The sequence below is a fragment of the Wickerhamomyces ciferrii genome, contig 00025 (assembly GCF_000313485.1).
Source record: "Wickerhamomyces ciferrii WGS project CAIF00000000 data, strain NRRL Y-1031 F-60-10, contig 00025, whole genome shotgun sequence".
NCBI lineage: Eukaryota > Fungi > Ascomycota > Saccharomycetes > Phaffomycetales > Wickerhamomycetaceae > Hansenula > Hansenula ciferrii.
In genome coordinates this window covers 1,080-24,924 of record NW_011887715.1, presented here as the reverse complement: position 1 = coordinate 24,924, position 23,845 = coordinate 1,080, and the positions used below count along the sequence as shown (strand labels likewise).

The following is a 23,845-nucleotide window of genomic DNA, read 5'->3' as shown; positions in this document are numbered from 1 at the left end:
CCTAGAAAGAAGCTATTGAGACTAGCACTTAACAGAATCCAAAAACACAGCGCTTGGGGGATAGATCGCTGATTTGCAAAGGATTTCATTTCATTAGCTACGCACTCTTTTCAAAATCACATATTTATTTATCTTTTTTTTTGCTCTTTCCATTAAATAACAAAGGTTGATACGTTATTATCATCACTAAATCATTCCATTTATATTTCATCACGGCGGGGTGCAAAGCTATATTCATCATCAAGTCTTAACGCTGGACTGAAAAGCGTAACAACATTTTTTTTTTCTGGAAATATGGTGGAAATTCAATCACAAGCTCCCATAATAGAAACTCATGATGTTCCAGTACTGAAGGAAAAACAAATACCAATTCAAGATATACCTTTCAACACAACTGATACACTGGATATTAATGTTGATCAACGAGTTCCTTCTCCTCAAACCCCATTATCAAGAGTCGTTACTACAACAGATGATTCTATAATATTTACTAACCCAAGTTCTGGAGAAAGTGAAAATACAACAACATCACAAAGTAATAATATAGTTATTTCATCAACAGAGAATGATGTTTTGAATATTCAAGAAAATGATAATAATGAAATAATATCTGATGGTATAGAAACTTTTTATCCAGCTTCTGAAACACCAAATATAACACCATCAAACAATCAATATGAAATTGATGATTATTCAAATCAAAATGAACAATCAAATCTTCTTTCACCTGAAGATGAAGGTTTAAATTTCAGAGATCAATTAGATAATTATACTTTTGGTAATAGAACAAGTTCTTTCAATGATAATGGCTCTTATTTACAAGATGAAAATGATGAACAAGTACTGTTAAATACAAATGTTAGAAGAAATAGAATATCAAGAGCAACTGGAGTAGAATCAATAGTTGATCCTGGATCAATAAGAAATAGAAATTCTACCCATACAACATCATCAAGAGTTCAAAGCAACAACAATAATAGTAATAATACAGATACAGCAACTAAAGAAATTGAAAGAATGAGAAATTCAATAATTTCTAAAAGAGAAAATAAAAAAAGACAACGTACTTTAGCAGATGATGATAAAGTCTTAGTTGGAAATAAAGTTGGTGAAGGTCATGTCAATTATGTTATTGCATATAATATGTTGACAGGTATTCGTGTTGCTGTTTCAAGATGTTCTGGTATAATGCAACCTTTAACTGATCAAGATTTCAGAATGAATAAGAAATTGGTTTTTGATGTTTCAGGGAATGAATTAACACCTTCATCAAAATATGATTTTAAATTTAAAGATTATTGTCCAACTGTTTTCCGTGAGTTAAGATTATTATTTGGTTTAGACCCTGCTGATTATCTTGTCTCTTTAACATCTAAATATATCCTTTCAGAATTAAATTCACCAGGTAAAAGTGGTTCATTTTTTTATTTTTCAAGAGATTATCGTTTTATTATTAAAACAATTCATCCAGCTGAACATAGACATTTAAGAAGAATGTTGAAAGATTATCATAATCATGTGAAAAATAATCCAAATACTCTTGTAAGTCAATTTTATGGACTGCATAGAGTGAAAATGCCACTTCATTATGCACATTTGAAAAGAAGAAAAATTTATTTCATTGTCATGAATAATTTATTCCCTCCACATAGAGATATTCATAGAACATATGATTTGAAAGGTTCAACTTTAGGAAGATTTACACCACCATCACCTGCACATCGTGTTTTAAAAGATTTAAATTGGATTGATAATAAAGAAGTTATACAATTTGGTCCAATGTTGAAAACTAAATTTATTGATCAATTACAAAAAGATGTTAAACTTTTAATTAAACTGAATATTATGGATTATTCATTCTTAATTGGATTCCATGATTTAGAAAAGGGTAATAAAGAAGAAATTTTAGAACAAAAAAAATTATCAATTTTTTCACCAGCTTCTTCAAATATTGAAGATTTGAAAAAAACAAATCCAAAATTATTAAATAGATATAATGATTTACCTTCTATTGATTTTAAAAATGGAAATTCTTTTTATTCAGATAATGGTGGTATTGTTTCAACAAATGATGATGATAATCAAGGTGAATATATTTATTATCTTGGAATAATTGATTGTTTAACAAATTATTCATTCATCAAAAGATTAGAAACTTTCTGGAGAACTTTAAGTAATGATAGAAAAATCGTTAGTGCTGTTCCACCAAAGGAATATGGTGAAAGATTCTTGCATTTTATCACAAATTCAATCAATGAAAATAAACTTCAAGAGAACAAATAAAACAATTCAATCATCCATACTTCTTATTTTATCATATAATTGTCATTTTGTTACATTTTGCTTTTGTTTTTGTTTTTATATTCCATTTTAAGTGTTGTAATTTACACATTCATTTAACAGACTATTTTATTCGGTTTTTTTTTTAGTTTCTCAATCTTGTTCAATTTTGATGTTCATCAGTTATTAAATTGTCTAGATTGAAGGTTGCATTTTAGGAGTTTTTTATATCATTATTTCAGTTTTCAGTCGTATTTTCGTTCATATATATCACATGAAAAAAAAAAGTGTTGAAAGTGTTGTTTTTTAAAGTTCAAGGTTTACAGATAGTTACAAGTTTTGTTAATCACAGTGGGTATAATGTCTAATTTTTTTCATAGGTTTAGTCCACATGTTGTATATTATTACTTTCCATGTTTAACTGATTAGCTTTATTTATATAGAAGACTTTAATTTAAAAGAGATTTGTACTATTGGTAATTGATTATATTGACGCTTTGTATGTTACTAAAATTTCGCGACTTGATTATTTTGATTTCATTGCGAGATCTGGCTATACCTGCAACTTGGTAACAAATGTCAATTTGATTCGCCAACTATTCATAACAGCTACTAGTATCCAAGGATTTACCAGATCAGTTAGACATATCACTGGCTTATTGATCATGGAAGAGGAACTTCTAAGAACTTACGAATTGAAAACATTGAACCCGGTGTCATGGGAAGAAGACACGGAAGAGAATCTTTCAAATCCAATAATAAGTAAAGGTGTTAGTGATGAAGAAACTTATGCTGCTTTCTTAAATGTTGTGAATCAAGATCCAGATGAGAGAATTGTACAAAACTCAGTTGATCCATTGAACCCACAGATGAATATTCAACAATCTGCGCGTCAAAGAAACATAGGTGTTGATGATTTATCTAAATTCTCAATCAATAGTAAACAATTCAATTCAAAACAATTTTTGAAATTCATTCATAGCGATGATTCATTTAGTCAATTATCAGAAAGTTTGAATATTTTGGAAAGTTCAATCTCTGAGAAAAATCTTGAATTAAGAACTCTTGTTGAAAGTGAATTTTTAAGATTTGTTAGATCTAAATCTTCATTAGATGGAATTTTATCACAATTTCAAAAAACTGGGTTTAATGATGAAGAAAGTGGATTAAAAAATCTTAGAGGAAGTGTTAATGAAGCTAATAAAGAGGCTACGCTGCTTATAATGCCAATCTTACAAAAAAAGCAAAAGGAAATGAAATTGAAACAAGCTTTAGAATTTGTTGAAAAGAAAAAGTTTTTTTTCAATCTTCCAAATGCAATTAAAAGATATGTTAATGAAGATGATTATGACAATTTGATTCATGATTATAAAAATGCAAAACAACAGAAAGCTGATGATAATAATAAAATCATTAATAGAATTTGGGAAGAAGTTGATACTATAATAGATGTTTACAAGAAAAATCTTTGGAAATCTTTAGCAAGTGATGATAACGATGAAGATTTCTTAAAAAATATTAAAAAATTGATTGAAATTGATGTCATAGATAATCCAGTATTAGAATGGATCGATTTAAAATTAAACAAATTCATATCAACATTCAATGAAACATTTAATAAGTACCATGAAAAGATCTTGAATGCTCAATTAAACATTCTTTCAACTTGTGAAGAATTGGATTTCACAAACTTCAAGGTTGCACTGGGTAGTAAAAACCCTCTAGTTGATTCAGCTATCATCATTGAAATGTGGTTAATAACTGTCAAGTTGACCGAAAGAATATTAGAAATTTCAAATGAGTTTACAAGATTTTGGAATCATGTTGAAAAATTCTTTACGGGTGAATATCAACAAAAATTTGATTCAAAGTACATTGATCCTAATAGCCCGTTTTTAAGATTTGAAAAATATGAAATAGATGATGTCAAGAAGAAAGGGGAAGAATTCATAGATTTGTTAGTCAACAGAATTATTAGATTTTTCAGTTCATCTCAAGAATCATTGAAAACACTTCATCATGCAAAATCACAAGGTACTGATGGAACACCAGATCATTTCGGATTTCTACCACCACATACAAATTCGTTAAGTTCATTGAAATATTTACCAACAATTTATAAATTTACATCAGAAGTTTTAAATGGATTGGGACAACTATCAATAACTGACAAGAGCACACAATCATTAAGGGATACTTCTGTGTTAGTACTTGAACGTTCTGTTGGTGGTGTTTGCTCAAGTTGGTTAAATGATTGTCGTTTATTCCATAATTTGGAGGATTGGGAAGCTTCAGAAAGTGGTGAAACATATATTATTAGTTTGATTTATGACTTTGAAGTCTATATCATTGAAGGTTTACAAAAACTATTATTCAAAAAAATACCAGATGCACAAAATATTCAAATTGTTAAATATCCATCAAAGAAAGTATTAACAGGTGTTCAAATCCAATTTCTTCGCTCTTTTGATGTGTTATTGGAAAGTATCATCAAAAAAATCATAGAAGAGAATCAAGACACAACCATTTCAAAAGAATTGAAGAGTCACCATAAACTTTTGACTTTGGCCAATATCAAAACATTGAAGAATAAAACTATACCAAATATTTTGGAGAAATATGATTCGATATTTGAAGCTAATTTACACAGTCAAAATTTGGAAATTTATTCAATTTTAAACAAAATGGAAGACACCATTTTTGAATCATTCATCAATGAACAAAGGAAGCACATCTCAACAACATTGCTACAGGGAGTTTCATCAACTCAATGGACCTCCATCAGCTCGCCACCTACCAAGGTCTCAAGCTTTATATATGAAAGTATTCATTCATTGGTCACAGTATATAAAAGTGTTTCAAGAGTTTCTAAAGAGCTCCTTGATCAGGTTATTGAAAACTTATTAGAATACACCACTTCTAATTTGTTGAAAAATTTGAAAGAAGTTGGTGACTTTTCAGCTGAAGGATTAAGACAAGTTGCATTAGATGTTGAATTTTTACGTGGCTTGTTTGGTAAATCAGCTAAAGATTCTACTACAAATAATTTGAATTTGGTTTACAGAAACATATTTGGTGCAAGATATGATCCAAAATCCATACTTGATTCAATTACACCGCTATTAAAGGAATCGTTGGGTGGCTCACGTCTAGAGTATGATATCTTTAACAAAAAATAGTACTAATACAAAAATCCAATTTTATGAACAACTTTTAATTAGCAAAAAAAAACACCTGTAGTATTACATCTAATATACATATCTTTGATTATATTCAACTTCCACGATTTGGAAATTCTTATCTTCTTTTTGGACCACGAATTGGTGGAGGTGGTTTTGTATGATTTGGATCAAACATTGGAGCATTTCTTAACATATCTGGGACAACAAAGAATCTGATATTTGAGCCCCTTATAAATACATGATCTAAGTGTGTGACTTTACCATCCCTAGAGGTGAGCGTTATATCATTGAGTTGAACATTCATATTATCTTCAGCTAGAAGTTAAAACATGTTAGTATCAAGAGTAAGAAGGCATAAGCAAAACCAGTTGAACTTACATTCAATTAATTTACCACGGTATGTTTCACCGGAATTCAATTCAAGCGACACTATATGACCTTGTGCTTCATTTAACAGTTTGACGGGTATACCAGCAGACATCTTGTAGATATTAAAGAGTTTATGTTTTTTGTTTTGAACCTTTTTTAACTAAATATTTCAGAAGTTTATATCAATTTTCTGAAAATATACGTACAAATCTAGACTTCCCAATGAGGAAAGTAGAAATTGTTTCTGTCTGTACTGCGAATTCCCAGCCTGTTGTACCAAAGTCAGGCTCCAGCGTTTAGAAAAACAACGGAAACATCAACATTTTCTACAAAGAGGCAAACAAACGAACAACAAGAAACAGAATACGGGGTCAAAAGACGCACTATGAGTGATGATCAGAGTATAGATATTGATAGCTCGTCCATATTTAGCGTTGCTCCTGTTCAATTCCAAACAGAAATAAGCAATATCTCATCGTTAAATGTTTCTAGTGATATTTTAACAATAGGCTTCAAAAGTGGTAAAGTGTTCAGAATTGACTTGAACAATCCAGCTCATATAGATTCGGTAGAACTCCCCTACAAGAGATCAGTATCAGAACTTGGACAGTTAGTTAAACTTTTTCAGGATCCTACAGGGAATCATGTTCTTGTCACTACAAGCCGGAATGAAAACTTCTACATTCATAAGAAATCATCAACTTTCAGATATTTAAATGAGTTGAAGAATGTAAAGATCAGTGCAATTGGTTGGAATGCACAAGCTGTGACTGAAAGTAATACTGGGTGTTTCTTAATTGGTGATAAAACAGGTGTTGTATATGAAGCATTTTTGGAATATCATGACATGGTTCAGAAATATTACAAAAAGATCAGCAAGACTAGCTATAATTCCCAATCGTCTATTGATGGTATACAGATAGATTTTGATCAAGAAACAAATGAATTAATGATTCTTATAGTATCTGGTGAAGATATCGCATATTGGAATCAGCCAATAAGGCATAAACATGCAAAATATAATGATTTAATATTAGGAAGCTACATTAAAGCTAAACCTATAGAATCTGAAAAATATCAAGATTTGGGAAATATCAACGGTGAAAAGTTTTCTGCTAGGGAGTCAAGTTTTGGATGGTTAACATCTGCTGGCACAGTCTTCGGAAATATCGATAAATCATTGATGAGTTCTAAAAAGAACTTTGCAGAATTGAAATTTCTTGTGAACCTTGAATTACCTGAATCAAAACACAAATTCAAATCTATCGCATTAACAAAATATCATTTAATTTTACTTCGTGGTCAAGAGCTACTTGCAATAAATAAATTAAATGATGAATTGGTTTTCCATCAAATTTTACCTGTATCAGAAGGTGAACGTTTCATTGGTATAAGTGCTGATTATGTTACTTCCACTTACTGGGTATATTCAAATTTGAATATTTATGAAATAACAGTTACTGATGAAGAGAAAGATATATGGAGAGCTATGATTGAAAATGAAAACTATGATGATGCTTTGAACGTTACAACAGATGAAGAAATCAAAGATATTATATATTCTAAACAAGGTGATTATTTTTTTGAAAACAAACTATACAAAAAAGCAGCATTAATTTACGCATTATCATCCCAACCGTTTGAAACAGTTGCTCTCAAGTTTATTGAAGAACAAGAGAATGATGGACTTTTGGATTATTTCCTTTCCAAGTTGTCTGTTTTAAAGTCAAACACTAAATTCGATTTCCATATGCAGCAAGTCATGTTATCATCTTGGATTGTGGAATTATTTATTGAGAAACTGAATGAAATTGATGATTCATTAACAACTGAACAATCTGCTGAAATTCAATCAACGACTGCTTTAAAGACGCAAACAGAAAAGACACTACAAGAATTCTTGATCGATAATAAAAACATATTGGATAAGGCAACAATTTATGAAATCATAACTTCCCACAACAGAAGAGCAGAACTATTATATTATGCGAACTTGATTAATGATTTTGATTTTGTGCTAGCATATTGGATAAGGTTAGAAAATTGGCCGGAGGCATTAAAGATATTAGAAAGAAACAATGATGTTGATGCTGTCTACAAATATTCAACAGTCCTCTTGGTGAATTCACCAGAGAAAACTGTCGAATCATGGTTAAGAATTTCAGGCATTGATGCCTCAAAATTATTACCGGCTATATTAGCATATCATAAAAATTTCAAGAAAGTTGATGTCGCCAAGAATCATGTTATACGGTATTTGAAAACTTTTATTGGAGAAAAAAAATGTAAGGATTCAATAATTCACGATTCTCTTCTATACATTTTAATATCAAATGAAAGTACAAGTGGTAATGATGAGGATGTCATTTTAAGATATTTAGAGGAATATTCAAATTCGGTTTATTATAATTCGGATTTCATCTTAAGACTTTGTTTAAAATTTAAGAAAATCAAGAGTGCTGTTTATGTTTATTCTGTCTTGGAGTACTATGAAGATGCAGTTGATTTAGCATTAAAGAATGATATGATTGACCTTTCCATGGTTATTGCAGATAAGGCATCAGATGACAAAACAAGAAAGTTCTTATGGTTGAAAATATCTGAAAAAAAGATTTCATACATTAGACCAAGTGAAAAAGATAAGATTAAAAATGAAGTTAAATTTCTATTGGAAAGATGTGAAATCTTAACTATTAAAGATCTCTTACCAAAAATTCCAGACTTCACAACAATTGATAATTTGAAAGACGAAATATGTGCTGATTTAGAGAAATTTGGTACCTTGATCAATAAATTATCAATTGATATGAATTCATCGGGTGCTATAAATGAAAATATCACAAAAGAGATTGAAACATATAAAAATAAATCACAAGTGATTAAATCAGGTGAATCATGTTCAATTTGTGAATTTTTATTAACCTCAAGAAAATTTTTCATTTTTCCGTGTAATCATGCTTTTCATTCAGATTGTTTGATTAAAGAAATTTCCAAATCCAATGATTATTCAACAAAGAAGAAACTAGAATTTTTACAAAAGAAGTTTTTAGCATCAAGAAATGATAATCAAAAGCCAGGATCGAAATTTATTAACAGTCCTGATGTTGATGCATTGTTATGTAAAAGATGTCCATTATGCAGTGATTTAAAAATTGATACCATAGACGATCCATTCTTAGATAATTCTATAAAAGCTGATGAATGGGATGTATAAATTAATATCATTATAAAGAGTTAAATAACATAGCAACTTTGTATATCTTATCGAGTAGGTACTTGTAACAGAATTATGTATGCACCTCATACGTCAAATCTAGCGCATGAGTTCGCGGGGCAATCTAGCAAAATCCCAATTTCAGTCGTGACTCGTTGACTATAAGGGTCACGACTCACCAGGGTCACTTTTAACCAGAAGGTAGTAATATGCTCCAGTTCTTATCTCAATTGAGTCAATAATAGGTTTTTATGAGCATCTAGCTCAGTTTCCCTATGCATTGATTACTTGGCTATAGAGTTTAACTACGAATCTCAATTGGTTGTCAATTAGCTTATAGTATATAAAAACAACTGTGTATTAAATCAATATAGTGACAGTCCAAAATAGCTCAAATATTAAAATTAAAAAAACTCATAAGTTCATATGCAAAAGGCTTTCATGTTCCTACCTGTAGAATACATTTGATATAAAGATCTTTTGGGTAATCTTACATCAATAAAGCAGCACCGGCAGCAACAGCAGCACCAATAGCACCAGTACCAGCAATGTTTAAACCAGCAGCATTTGAACCTGATGATTCACTACCACCTGAGGATGAACCTGATTCACTTGAACCACCAGATGATGAACCTGATTCACTTGAACCACCTGAAGATGATGAACCTGAAGAACCACCTGAAGATGAACCACCAGATGAACCTGATTCTGAGCCTGAACCTGAGCCTGAACTAGATTGAGCAGCAGCGACGGCAAAGACGGTTGATAAGATAACTAAGTTTTTCAATTGCATTGTATAAATTTGTTCTAATATAAAAGTGTGTTCTTCTATGATGAAAAAAAAGGGATAGTTAAAGTTCAGAAAGTTAATTGGGAATCCATGCTCTTTTATACTTTTCTAAAATTGAATATCATGCACACCAAAAAGGGGATATCTGATGTCATTGCCCATTCCATCCCATTTAAATTTGCGGGCTATATCGCTATAATATCTAAATATTGTGTCATGTGTATAGCCATAATTCTTGAACTTTGCTCTACAATTACTTAAAGTAGGAACACAAATATGGCCCGAACCGCCTCGGATTGACCGGTATAGACAGCTCAGATTATGTAAGCGTAGACTGAGATTCGCGTCTTTGAATTTAGCTTCGCGAATTCTGAGCTTTAAGATTTTGAAAGAGATGATGATAATAGTGGTTTAAAGTGGGTAAATGACACAGCGCTAAACCAAGAAGAACAGCAAAAAGTTATAATCAAAATGTCTGAAGATATACCGAAGAGTGGGAACGAAGACAATGAAATGGATGTCGATGTTGAAGATGATCTTATCTTTGATGATGCAGCAGATGGATCAAATGCTCAAGATACGATAAACAATAGTGAAAAAGTAAATGGTAAAGGTCCAGAAGATGAAAAAGAATTGGATGAAGATGAAGATAATTCAAAACCTCCAAAGGTAAACATACCTGAATTACCTGAATTCACAAGAAAAGATAAAACATTACATGAGATTTTAGAAATGATGGAAGATTATTATCCTATAGTATGTTGGAAGTTTGTTTTTCTTTTCAATCAAAAATCACATAAATTAACAGTTAAAATATAGATTCCGGACTCTGTAACAGATTACTATTTAGCAAAGAATGGATTAGACTGTGATGATACAAGAATGTAAGTTTCATTGGTCCTTTTGGTTAAGATCCTTACTAACAATTTCCATAATAGAAAAAGAATACTTGCTCTTGCAACTCAAAAATTCATATCAGATATAGCAACAGATGCATATGAATATTCACGTATAAGATCATCATCAACAGTTTACAACTCAAGTAATCCACAAGTCAGAGCTAAGGCTTTGGTTGCTGGTACTAGAGGTGAACAAACAAGTACTTCAACTTCTGGTAATAGTTCTAAAAAAGTTGTGTTAACAATGGATGACTTGAGTAGTGCATTATCTGAGTATGGTTTGAATGTTAATAGACCTGATTTCTACCGTTGAGTTAAATTTAATGCTAATAAAACCCCTGTTAACGTCTTTTTTTAGTTCATCTGCTTTTTAATGTATGTTTTATGTTATGATTTTCAATCAAACTGGCTGTGTAATCTATAACTCGAGTAATTGCTAGGATTACTTAAAACCAATGCATTGTGATCTCTTTATGAATCTTCTAAAATCACTGAATATTCTCTAAAAATAGTAGAGCTATTATTAGGTTGAATAACCACTAACTATGGAAATTAAATCCGTAATATTATATATAAGATCAGAACGTGTGTCCAGAGAATACGGCTGGGCACCAGGAATGGAACAGGCTGTACTAGTACCATAGTACTCAAGTATATATATCGAATAATTATATATCATGTTAAAATATATATTGGAGAGCTCTATATTTAGGAATCAATTATAGTATTACAAAATATTTATAATTTTGAAAATGTTCTGTCGATCGTTTTTGAAAGTCATATAATTTGGTAACTACGTAATTTCGACAAGATATAATTGAAAGCGTAAATAAATATATAAGAATCATTAAAAGTATATGTATATGAGAATTGAAAATGTGATGGGTAAAAGTTGTTTTGGCTGGCCTAAACTATCAATAATTAAACAACCAGTTATTATCCACAACTTTATACCAAGGGGCTAAAAAAACAAAAAACAGCGGCTTAATTAAAACTAAAAAAAAAAAGATATAACTAAATTTTATAACTATTTGAAAAACAATCAATATACTCATGAGAGAAATACTTGAAATTATGCACGGAAATAATGAGTATTACCTCTACTTAATTCATGAATTGTCATTGATCTTTTGAAATCATTCATTTCATGACGAATTTGTTGAATCAATTGAAAGCTTAATGAATAACTTGATAATGAACGTGAATGACGATTATAAATGTATGAGGGATAGGTATTATTAACAAAAATTTGATTTGTGAAACCGACTTTCTTATTTGATGAGGATAAATTTGCAGAAGTTGATGATAATGATGTTGAAGAATTATTAGAACCATTACTATTGGAAAATTGATGTATTGAACCTTGATTTCTTCTCTTTTTCAAAATTGAAGGTCTTGTTTTAATCATTGATAATGGATCTTTTGGTGTGTTGGAATAAATCACTTGAATATGGTGAGTATCACTTTTTGATTGTAATATTTTATCAGAATTTGCAATCACTTCATCCAATTGTCTTCCAGATGATGAACTAACAGATCTTAATGACTTCTTACGTTCAATTGATCTTGTTCTTTGTAATTTACGCTCTGATTGTCCTAAATCTGTTGACTTCAAATTTGGAAATGGTGTTTCACCATATTCAATAATTTTGTCAATAAATTCCATATCATCAAATTGGATGGTATAATCTTCTGGATCTTGTGGTTTCAAATTTTCAGATGATGCTTTTGGGTTAATTGTACCACGAATCTTCTTGTTTTCTAATGAACTTTCAGGTTTCTTAGATACATTATCTTCTTCTAAAACTCGAGATGTTCTTTTCTCTCCATTTGTGATCTTTTTGAAAACTTCTTCTGATGATTCATTTGTTGATAATTTTGAAAACAATTTATCCAAAACTAACTCACTTTTGAATTCTTTTGTACTTGATTCTTCAGATTCAACTTTAATGCCTTCATCTTCGTCACCATCCATAAAAGAGAAAACATCTGATGTATCAGGTTCAGTAGTTAGTTTAACATCATTGACATTATCTGAAGTTGAAATCTTTGGTAATGGCGGTGGTGTTTCTGTTTTAATTTCAGTTTGAGGTAAATGTGGTTCAGTTTTGGATCTGGTTGGTAACTCAGGTCTAAATGGAGCCTTAATATTTAATGTAGCTTGAGATGATTTCTTTTTCAACGAAAACTTTGAAGATGATAGTTTTTTTTTATCTGAAGATGTGAAAACCTTGGAAAATATACGCTTCAACACAGATTGTTTTCTTTGTGGAGCTGCTTCTGAGTGATTATTATTGTTAAAACTTGATGGTGCATTAACAGCACTGACTTGAGGTTTTGCAATGGTTGGAAAATTCTTTTGTTGTGGGACTTGTGGGACTTGTGAGACTGTGATAGTTGGAGTGACTGTATCTGATGCTTTTGATAATTTTGGTTGACGTTGGGCATTAGCTCTAGCTTTTGATTGTTCTTTAAGGAATTCATGGTCTGGTTGTTCAATATTTTCCTTATTCATTTGTCCAGTACTACCATTAACAGCATCCAAAGTACTTTGGCTTTGCGTAGAATCACTTGTTGGAGTAGAACTTTTAGTTTCATGTTCTTCAATCTTGCCTAAATTACCTGTGGAGTCTAATTGTTGTAGAGGTGGTGGTAATTGTGATAACTCTGCTTTGCCACCATTGATATTGTTGATAGTTGTATGTAGAGTAAGATCATCTATTGAAGATGGTGGGGTACTTTCATTGACACTGCTGTTGGTTCTTGAGGTTCTTGAGGGACTTGGTGAAGATGAGAAGCTATTACTTCCTGTAGTCAACAACGCTAAATCCTGTTCAGTGTGTTGTGAATTAGTACTTGAGCGATGACTGTTTGCATCAGGCACTGTGATATATTGCTCCTGTTTTTGTATCTGCTGAGGTGCTGTTTTAGTCTGTAGCGGCAAAGGAGGTGGTTGTTGTCTAGGGACTGCTCTTTGGGGGTGTTGTCTTTGTTGATTAAATACCTGGAATTGTTGTTGATGCTGTGAAGTCAATGAAGGAGATGATGAATTCCTATGAATACCTGTATTGTTTTGATTTTGAGTGAATGTTCTGAAATTAGGTTGAGAATTTCGTTGTTTATTTCTTGGTGTGTAAACTTCTCCATTTGGGAAAGTAAATGGTGCATTATGGAAACCAGGTCTTGCACTATGACGACGTTTGTATGGTTGTTGTTGTAAGGGTTGTTGCACAGGTTGCTGATTCTGATTCTGGTTCTTTTCGGTGGGCTGTTGAATAGAAAGTGAGCTTCTGTTGTATTCAGATGCTGCTTTTAAGGATTGTCTTCTATAAGCTGGAACATGATGCATAGAATTTGATGTTTTCAAACCAGGATGAAATCTTGTAGGTAGCCCAGGTCTCTCTGATGGGTTTTCAGGTATAAGCTTTGGCACAGAAGGTACACTTGATGATCTTGGTATCCTAGGTGGTAACACGTAACCATTTAATGAAGTTACTGAACTTTGATTTTGAAAAGTTTTAAACTGTGGTTTTGATCTTGAAGGTTTTGAGAATTTTGATTCCATGAACAGTAAGTCTTGAGTTGAAGATCCACGAGGCACAACATGGGAAGCTGTACTCATTGTTGACATATTTGAAGTTGAATTAATTGAATGATTAGATCCACTTGAGATGGAATTTGTCCTCTGTGTTTGAAAATAATCATCTTGTTTGAATGATGGAAATGTTGCCATCCTGTGTATGCTTTCTAAATTTAATCTATTTTATATGACAGCTGATTTTTAATTAACCTTCCCGGTTTATGTAATTGATCTCTAGCTAGTTGATTGTAATGGTATGTGTTTTTGACTATTTTTAAATGAATATTAATATTTCAAATTCTTTTTGTCTTGTCAAACGAAAAATTTCCCTATTCCAATGATATATAAAAAAATATAAAAACGTTGATTCCCAAATTTCTTCAGTGAATGTTCTTGAGTACTTTATAATAATGAAAATAAGTCTTTATCTAAGAATGGTTTAGATGAAGTATGTTCAGCTTCCTTAATTAATTGAATGCAACCACAATGTATTAAAAAAATGTGTCCAAATATCTAACAAAGCCAGCAGAAGAATGCAAGAAAAAAGCTATAGAAGGGTTTTCACGAAGACGAGAGGACCCTTTACCAAAACAACAACGAAAGATGTAATGAGTGTAAGTTCTTCGAAAGCTATAAATCAATTTGAAAATAGTTTTAAAGGCAATTTTTCCTTAAGATAATCTACAGAATCTTTTTGTCTTATTCTAATTTTTTCTAAACGAAGTTTATTTTTAGTCGATTTGGACTATGTGTCTGCGAATACTGTCTGAACCAGCCAATTGACTTTGTGAAAAAGTTTAATCTTTGTATGAGAATTTCCTCTTTCGGGCGGTGTTGCCCGGTAATCAGTTGTTAATTACTACTTCAATGACGCGAAACACTGCAAAATTCTGCGTTTTGTCTCCGGCAACAATTCATTTTTTCGTTCAAAGCACTTGCTGAGGCCAAATCGGGAAGACTCCTAGGACAAAAATGGACCATGTTGAGATTCTTCCACTGGAAACCTGAAAGGCTTAAACATTTCTCATGGTTTGAAAGGGGTTCAACCTGGCTAATTACCTGGAATCCTGTACATTCACATATATAACCTGTTGAATGAATTCCTTAAGGCAAGGACAATAATAGGTAAAGCATTCTATTCATATAATATTGTGTACCTATGGTACCATCTCGGTACGACCAGTGAATTTATATCTCCTTTCCCATTTGCTTTTGATCTGAGCCTCTTTTCTAGTTCGATCGACTAATTTCGAATTAAATTCATAGTCCTTGTCTGATTTTAGCTCTATCATGAGCTATCTTTCAATTATAAAGTGTTAAATTCAGATCCATCCAGGTATCCAGGACCCAGGTCTAAATTTTCAGGAACCAACAGTCTAATTACAGTTATCTCAGCGCTCAAGAATACACGAAAGAAGATTAATGGCAGTTTATAATACTAATTAACACAAACCAAGGTCGTAAATTGTAATATAAATTGCAGTAGCTGCTCACTGTCTACTATCTAGGCTGAGGGCTTTACGGTAGAGTGTTAGTAGGTCTGGTTCGAGAATCAAGAGTTAGGACTCAGGACTCAGGGGTCAAGATATCGAGAGTCAAAACTGATTACGATCTTAAGATAAGTTACGATTCAACTAGCTGTGCAGTGTGTATTCACTTATTCCAACTGTAATAAGTGTCGCATATCTCTCTCAGTTGTTGAATCTGGGGCCGATATACATCTTGGTTCTTGATCTTTCCAATTTATAGGCTGCTTTATGAAACCATAAACAGACTATCGTTTGTTCCTGAATATTTTCAATTTAATTTTCCATGGCAGGTACACCACGATGTCCTGTGATGATGCAACATATGGTAAGTATATTCGATCAACCTTCAGTACTATTAACGTTTCTCATAAAAGAAAGCTACGCAAGTCCCCGATGATTCCTTAAGTAGCACAAAATATTCAGGTGCACCTGTGTACTTGTATCGAAAGTCTTCTTTGAATACTTTCAGATCTCTTGGGGTCCTTCAAGTCTAATTAGAAGTTGAATGATTACGATTGGATGTCTTGCAGTATAGTAGTTCTTTTATCTATTACGCCAAATGCCTAAAATAGAAGGTCTCAAATTTCAATATGCTAAAGGGTGTATCTCGTAATTGATTTACGCAGAACATTTATACTTTCTGGTGAGTACGTTAGTCGCGAAATTCATGAGACGTACGTGCTATTCAAAGATGTATTTTAGATCTCTAACATTCTGGTCTTTATTAAAACCATATATATATATATATAATATCCTCTATTTATACCATATTTACATTGATTGTTTCTCTATGTACAAGTAATATGCTTCTTTCTTCTCATATGTAAGTCATTAAATTCGTATGCAAAAGAAATCGGTCCTTTAACAGGGCCTTTTCCATGATTTCATATTTTTCAGTAAATGAAAACTCAATTGTTATATTTATCTTTTAAATGTGACATAACCTGTGGTTTCAACATTCCTGGTAAAATCTTACCCTTTCTAGTGTTACAAATTGCACTGATAATTCTCATACTTGGATAATCTTCAATTGTTTGTAATTCGATGTATAATGGTTTCAAGACATAGAAAGTCCAATCAAATTGATTTTTGGTAGATTGAACGATTCTAACTGCGTCATCTAATAATCCTAGTTCGGTAAAAGAATAAACCATTTCCTGTGCAAATTTATAATCATAAAAATCTCTTTTGGATTTATCTTTTTCACCTAATGATTTGAAACTTTTTGTCTTTCTGTATTTACCTCTTTCAATCCATGCCATTTCACACATTTCAGTATCTTTGAATCTTCTACCAGCAGATAATAAAGTGATGTAAAGTTTGGATTCTCTTTCGAACTTGAAGTTTTTCTTCATTGACATTCTTATAGCAGCTGGTGTTTCATCGATATCAGAAATTGATAAATCCTTTGTCTCATCAAATAAATCATCTTGTTCTAGTGTGATTCGACTTTTTGAGCTTTCATCATCATTCAATATTTCTATTGTTCCTGTAGCGTTGATCTCGGGATTAGCAAAGGTATGTTGATTCCATCTGTTCATAAACTCTTCCTTGTCACCTTGTTCAACTGCAATTCTTAAATATGTAATCAAATTGTGTAAGTTGAATGATGTTTCTGGCTCATTTAATAAATGATAATACCAAACGGCATTTGATTCAGCAATGATTTGTTTTGAACTTCTTAAAATTGGGATTGGTAACAGTGGTGGTCTCTTATTTTGGTTCACTTCATCTAAATTTTGTTGTTCTAAACCTAACAAGTCAGCTAATCCAAGGGCGTTTCTTCTGATTTGGTCACCATTTTCATGTTGTTGCATTAATGGAATCTTTCCAGGTTTATAATCTCTATAAACCATCATTAAAAATGCAAACGCTGGACCACCTGCTGTTGGTGAATCAGTTCTCATTTGGAAAATTGTTAAATATAAAGTTCTTGCAAGTTCCAAATCACCATCTTTAGCTGATAATCTCAGCATGGATTCAAATGTTTTGATATCTGGAACTAGTCTTCTTTCATTTATTTCATTGATGAAATCCCAACCTTTCAATAAGTATTGCTTTTTTTTGGAACAGATATTAGCTAAACATGTTAATGTGAAGAGATTTGGCTCTAAGGTTGGATCTAGTATAATTTCATTATATAGATCAAGACCTTTTAATACATCTTGTTCTTTTAAGGCAACCAATAACATGATGTTATATGCAGTAATATCTGGTTTTGTTTCTAAAGATTTGAATTTCATCATTTGAAATATATCATCAGCTCTTTTGGCATCTTTCAAATCAGCACAAAGCTGTAATATTTCAGAGTAAACGACTAATCCTGGGTTAACATTATTTTTATTCATAACCTGAAGTACTTGGTTGACTTTTTCAAGGTTCTTATCCTTGGAATAAAGATCAATCATATATGAATAAATATATTTGGTTGGTACTTGACCATCTGTGAGTAATTGTTGAAAAAAAGATTCTGTTAATGTGATTTCACCTTTATCAGCCAATTCTCTAATAAAGAAATCATAATGATTGCGATGTAATTTTCCAAATTCTAAAGCTTCATGTAAAAGATCATAGTATACCATGATTGATTTGACACTTAATGAACTTTTAGGAATTTCTGATGTGAATTTATTTAAATCATTAATATTCAAATCTTTCAATCTATTTTCTGCTTTTTGTAATGAATTGATAACTTCATCCCAGTTTTGATGATCTTTGGAAACAATATTCTTCACGTCATCTCCAATCTTATCCAATATTATCTGTGGAACATCAATACCTTTTGCAGGTCTATCAAATAATTTAATTTCTTTTGATTCATTTTTACCATCACCAATCAAAAATGGATCAATACTATCACCCAGTGGTGATCCTGAACTTTGACTAATAGATTCATAAATAACATCAACATCACTTGAGATGTCTTCATTGTTTCCTTCAATATTTTGACTAGCTTGTTTAACTTTATCTGCTAAACTTTGTTGTTCGGCTTTTTTTATCCTTGAAATGATCAATCTTGTTTGTTCATTCAACTCTTTAATTTTCTTTTCTAGCTCAATAGCTTCTCTGCTTGGAGGTTGTGGTTTGTAGGCTTCTGTGGTCCTTATTTTTTTCGTTATTTTCTTTGATCTTGGTGAATTCTTTCTCTTTGGTAAGATCAAGACATTACGACTAGATCCACTGGGGAGTCCGAAAGGCCCCTGTTTTGCGAATATTAGACTCCTGGATAAGTACCGCATCCCAGGTATTCTCCCAAACGTATTCATCTCGTCAAGTCTCCACAGTATTCAGATTTATTTTAGTTTGCAACAATAATACACTAATTATCATTTCAAATTGTAAACAGTGAAAAAAAAATTTGTAGCTCATCACCAGATTTCGCGGAAAAAGACACATTTTGATCGTGTGAAGTGATAATTGGAGGTTTTAAGTATCTTATAGTATCCCATATTGGAAATGAACACCATCAGTGATCAGGGGACCTCCATCCTTCTGCGTTTCCCAACATTGGTTCAAATCCCTTAGCTCTTTAGCTCTTCTTATCTTATTGTTTCAATCTGAAACTGTGCACAATAGAGATTTATTATGCGCGAATGTGTTTTATGCTCGACTCCTTGAGTAAACTTTTTGAGGCCATCTCTTTTTGATACATTACTTACATATGCACGTAGTTTCAGATGTTTCGCTTCTTTGATTAGCGTGAAGATATTTTGAGGCCATCAAAGAATATGTGGGCTGAAATTAAAGCTCATCCCTTTGGAAAAATGAGGTTGAGTCCTCTGATTCACCTTCAAACCTGTTGCTACGGTTCTTAGTTACACCATTGTATCATAGAGTGTCTGTGGGAAAAGGATATAATAAAGCCAAAATCTTTTAATCATTAACTGCTTTTGAAAGACTATACTATTATTATACACTCAGCATATAATTCGCTTCTTCATAATACCTTATCATTCAAAAACATATATCATACAAACATAATCAATCATGGGTCAAAAAAGAATCACATTCAACATTTCTACTTCATTCGAAGTCCAACAATTATTAGGTGAAGGTGCTTATGGTGTTGTCTGTCTTGCAGTACATAAACCAACAAACACAAAAGTTGCCATCAAAAAGATTCAACCATTTGAAAGATCATTATTCTGTGTTCGTACCCTTAGAGAAATCAAACTTTTGAGACATTTCAAACATGAAAATATCATATCAATTTTTGACATTCAAAGACCTGGGAGTTTTAATGACTTCAATGAAGTTTATATCATTCAAGAGTTAATGCAAACAGATCTACATAGAGCTATAATATCACAAAGATTGACAGATGATCATGTTCAATATTTCATATACCAAATTCTTAGAGGTTTAAAAGCATTGCATAGTGCAAATGTCATTCATAGAGATTTAAAACCTTCAAATTTATTACTTAATGCTAATTGTGATTTGAAAATTTGTGATTTTGGTCTTGCAAGAATAGATGAACAAAAACAAGGCAATTATGCCAACTCTCCAGAAAATAAAAATATTAATATGATGACCGAATATGTCGCTACAAGATGGTATAGAGCTCCAGAAATCATGTTAACTGCATCAAAATATACCACAGCTATTGATGTTTGGTCTGTCGGGTGTATATTAGCTGAATTATTGATGGGAAATCCATTATTTCCAGGTAAAGATTATAGAAATCAATTAATTTTGATTTTTCAAGTTCTTGGTACTCCAACTGGTGAAGATTATCAGAGTATAAAATCCAAAAGAGCAAGAGAGTACATTAGATCTTTACAATTTTATAAAAAAGTTCCTTTTGAAAGAATCTTACCTTATGCAAATCCATTAGCTATTGATTTATTATCTAAAATGTTAACATTTGATCCAAGAAAAAGAATTACTGTTGCTGAAGCTCTTGAACATCCATACTTAACCACATATCATGACCCAACTGATGAACCTGATGCACCACCTATTCCAAAAGAATTTTTCGAATTTGATCAAGTTAAAGATCAACTTTCAGTTCCGGAATTGAAGAAAATGTTATATGATGAAATTATGAATAGAAAATAAATCAAATTGATGATCTGGTCGTTTTCGACAGACAATAGTTCTTTCCTTGTTTAGATTTATTATAATACTAATATTTATTTAATTTTTATCAATTCTTTTACGTAATAAGATCATAAAGTGGCGACGTAATAATTTCATATACATACCAGCTGTATATTAAATATCAATAAAAAAACAATCAGTAATACAAAATCATAATAGATCAATATTTAGCTTTGATCGATAATGTCCTTGCTATCAATATTTAAATTTCAAGAAACGCGTTCCATATGATCCAACGTATGAGATAATATTTCCCTCCCATACGATTTAAATTTTTTTGTTGTCATCATAATATCAAAAGCACAATCTTCAAAATATGGCTTTAATTTTTCTAAATATTTCAAATTATCTCCTTGAAGTCCAATATTGATATTCTTAGCAGATAACTCGGCCCATGGAAATATTTCTTTCTCCACAACATCATTAAATACAGTTACCTTTAATTTTGATTGAGGATTTGTGATTGAATAAAACTCTAATTTAAGCTTGAAATGGTCCTTTGGTTTAACTGTACGCCCGCATTTTTCACAATAATTGAAATTACCGTCAAGTTTTTTACCATCATTTGGACATCCTTTGTAAATATTCGTGTTGAGAAAAGTCTTCAAATGGCGCTCAGTATCTCTTATGAATTTTGGGTTAATTTTAACATTTTTGATGTAAATAAGATATTTCTCTCTTATAATGTCATTAACGGTTAATTCTAAAACTTGCTCAATAGTTCTCACTGAATATTGACGCTCTAAATATTCACAATCACCGGGTCTCCTTGATGAAACACTTGCCACTTCTATTCCTTCAAATAATTCAAATTCAATTATAGGAACATGATGTGAAATTTTACCATTTTCAGATTCGTATTTCTTTACATATTCTTCATTGATTTCTGGATCTGGCTCTACGTAAACCATACCAATATCACCCAAGCCAAACATCTCTTGAAGACTTGGTTGGAAACGTCTACTTTGTTCAAACTGCCTATCGTGTTCTTCTTCGTCCTTCTTCAAAATTTTGATCTTTTCCTCAAGGGTAATTGGTTTCGTAATCAAGATTCTGATCTGATCTTCTGTTTCTTTGATAGCAGCTTGCCTTTCATCTAATTCTTCTTGATTATAGCTGTGGTTTGAGGATTGAGTTTGTGGTTTATGATGACTGATTATTTTGATGTCCTCTTCATCACTAGCAGCAGTGTCTTTTTTGGTGAGACTATCAAGAGATTTAGACAGGTTCTTCCTAGAATCTGAGGCAAGAGGAGAGCTATCTGGGCTATTTGAACCTATGGTTAAAGTGTCCAATTTCTTTGAAGGTGTTCTAGGACTTGAACTCTGATCATATGAAGTAGTTGATTTTCTTCCTTTCTTCACGGTCTTCTTTTGTTCTTTGGGAGCTCTTGAACTCTTACTTGACGACAATTCATTCACACCATCATCATCGTTGGTATATGTTCTAGGGGTTGAAGAGCGTTGAGAGGGCTTGACGTTGAACATATCAAGATTAACCCTGTCAAATTTTTCAAAATTGAGCTTTGTAGTTTGAGGGTTTTTTGACGCCTTGTTCTTTGTAGGACTTTTAGGTTCTTTCTTGGGGCGCTGTCTGTGATTCACCAATGGCATTGTTGAGAAGCTGATTCAATTCAATAAACTATTATTTCTAGCTTGTGTCTTATCAAATTGTAGTAGTATGTAGTATCTGTTGTATGGACATTGGATTCGTTGCCAGGGGAAGAAAACTTAAACTCCTTTTTGAAAAAATCATCTTGTAAAATTCGCTGCAACGAAACTGCGAAATTCCGACGATAAGAGATTTGCTCTGCATGAGTCTTTAAAGTGACAAGCAACAGCTTACTTCTTGAATTTGACCAACTTACAATTTGAAGCAAGAGAATATAGAATATATTCATGAGCCATCTTAAGCCTCTTATCTAATTCATCTGCTAGTACATTGAGCTTCTTTAATTTGGGTGATCAATATCAATTACTTGAATCTGAAACTGACATCCAGAATTTATAGGAAGGCATAACTAATGATGTATCAGTTGTAATTCTAAAAATAGTATATTTATCATATGAAGTTTTGTGAGTTCCATATATATACTTATGATTGATATACATATAGTTATGTAGTTGGTTACTGGGAGCTGGACTATTAGACTTTTTCAGCTAGTCAGCTAGTCAGATATATTTATTTAGCATCGTTGATATAGATTTTAGAAACCCTCGACCCTCATAGTACCAAATTACTCTTATAGGGCTTCAATTCTTCTTTGAATTTAGTGCTATAAAGATATGGTATGGACTCATGATCATGAAAAATTATTGGATCATTAGCTTTAATATAAGGTGAGGCGTGCTTATCTAGTTTCAACGTTGATTGATATATGGGCCAATTTTTGTTATAAATATTGATATCTAGTTAATAATCACCATAAATACAAGAATATTAGGTACCTATCATTGTCAATATATTCTCTTTAATATTCTTCTTTTACTATGCTACTAGTTTTATTGAATATCCTCGATACTTGAAAGTTGAGCGTATCAGATTAAATCAGTTGATGAATATATGTGTTAGCGTCAATTATGCAGCTGCACTATATAGCCTCTCCTGAATAATAATTACAGAAAACTCAATTGGTATGAGAATACCTAGTTCAATCATGCTGGTCATGTGAAGGTTAATATTATGAGATCGAATATTGATTATTTATCCGTATGGATTAACTATGAGCCGTGTGGGTACATTTAACTAGATATATATATATGAGGAAAATTTAAGAATGAAGACATTAATGTATATAGATTAACGAAAGTACTGTTATGAAGGTTAAGTTGTTATATACATTCACTTATACTGTATTATACCATTATAAAATTGGCTCGCTCATGGTCTAATATAAGAC

At 31.7% G+C, this 23,845-nt stretch overlaps 10 protein-coding genes across 10 annotated transcripts; 5 read left to right on the top strand and 5 right to left on the bottom strand.

Moving 5' to 3' along the window:
* Nucleotides 1-294: 294 nt before the first annotated feature.
* On the top strand, nt 295-2,283 carry MSS4 (1-phosphatidylinositol-4-phosphate 5-kinase; the record flags this gene model as incomplete). The annotated part of the gene is made up of 1 exon (XM_011278248.1): nt 295-2,283. The coding sequence occupies one exon, from the start codon at nt 295-297 to the stop codon at nt 2,281-2,283; it is 1,989 nt and encodes a 662-aa protein (XP_011276550.1).
* Nucleotides 2,284-2,945: 662 nt separating this feature from the next.
* Nucleotides 2,946-5,459, top strand: SEC5 (exocyst subunit SEC5; the record flags this gene model as incomplete). The annotated part of the gene is made up of 1 exon (XM_011278247.1): nt 2,946-5,459. One exon carries the CDS (start codon nt 2,946-2,948, stop codon nt 5,457-5,459), a length of 2,514 nt encoding a protein of 837 aa, XP_011276549.1.
* Nucleotides 5,460-5,577: 118 nt separating this feature from the next.
* SMD3 (mRNA splicing protein SMD3) lies at nt 5,578-5,943 on the bottom strand (the record flags this gene model as incomplete). Its single annotated transcript, XM_011278246.1, has 2 exons — nt 5,578-5,777; nt 5,856-5,943. 2 exons carry the CDS (start codon nt 5,941-5,943, stop codon nt 5,578-5,580), a joined length of 288 nt encoding a protein of 95 aa, XP_011276548.1.
* Nucleotides 5,944-6,216: 273 nt separating this feature from the next.
* On the top strand, nt 6,217-9,045 carry PEP3 (tethering complex subunit PEP3; the record flags this gene model as incomplete). The annotated part of the gene is made up of 1 exon (XM_011278245.1): nt 6,217-9,045. The coding sequence occupies one exon, from the start codon at nt 6,217-6,219 to the stop codon at nt 9,043-9,045; it is 2,829 nt and encodes a 942-aa protein (XP_011276547.1).
* A 490-nt stretch (nt 9,046-9,535) lies between these two features.
* Nucleotides 9,536-9,838, bottom strand: BN7_1085 (uncharacterized protein; the record flags this gene model as incomplete). Its single annotated transcript, XM_011278244.1, has 1 exon — nt 9,536-9,838. One exon carries the CDS (start codon nt 9,836-9,838, stop codon nt 9,536-9,538), a length of 303 nt encoding a protein of 100 aa, XP_011276546.1.
* Nucleotides 9,839-10,306: 468 nt separating this feature from the next.
* Nucleotides 10,307-11,047, top strand: TAF10 (Taf10p; the record flags this gene model as incomplete). Its single annotated transcript, XM_011278243.1, has 3 exons — nt 10,307-10,591; nt 10,655-10,719; nt 10,780-11,047. The coding sequence occupies 3 exons, from the start codon at nt 10,307-10,309 to the stop codon at nt 11,045-11,047; spliced, it is 618 nt and encodes a 205-aa protein (XP_011276545.1).
* Nucleotides 11,048-11,806: 759 nt separating this feature from the next.
* BN7_1083 (Immunoglobulin A1 protease) lies at nt 11,807-14,467 on the bottom strand (the record flags this gene model as incomplete). Its single annotated transcript, XM_011278242.1, has 1 exon — nt 11,807-14,467. The coding sequence occupies one exon, from the start codon at nt 14,465-14,467 to the stop codon at nt 11,807-11,809; it is 2,661 nt and encodes an 886-aa protein (XP_011276544.1).
* Nucleotides 14,468-16,751: 2,284 nt separating this feature from the next.
* Nucleotides 16,752-19,109, bottom strand: CCM1 (Ccm1p; the record flags this gene model as incomplete). Its single annotated transcript, XM_011278241.1, has 1 exon — nt 16,752-19,109. The coding sequence occupies one exon, from the start codon at nt 19,107-19,109 to the stop codon at nt 16,752-16,754; it is 2,358 nt and encodes a 785-aa protein (XP_011276543.1).
* Nucleotides 19,110-19,830: 721 nt separating this feature from the next.
* Nucleotides 19,831-20,904, top strand: FUS3 (mitogen-activated serine/threonine-protein kinase FUS3; the record flags this gene model as incomplete). The annotated part of the gene is made up of 1 exon (XM_011278240.1): nt 19,831-20,904. The coding sequence occupies one exon, from the start codon at nt 19,831-19,833 to the stop codon at nt 20,902-20,904; it is 1,074 nt and encodes a 357-aa protein (XP_011276542.1).
* A 251-nt stretch (nt 20,905-21,155) lies between these two features.
* Nucleotides 21,156-22,559, bottom strand: BN7_1080 (putative G-protein coupled receptor; the record flags this gene model as incomplete). The annotated part of the gene is made up of 1 exon (XM_011278239.1): nt 21,156-22,559. One exon carries the CDS (start codon nt 22,557-22,559, stop codon nt 21,156-21,158), a length of 1,404 nt encoding a protein of 467 aa, XP_011276541.1.
* Nucleotides 22,560-23,845: the final 1,286 nt, after the last annotated feature.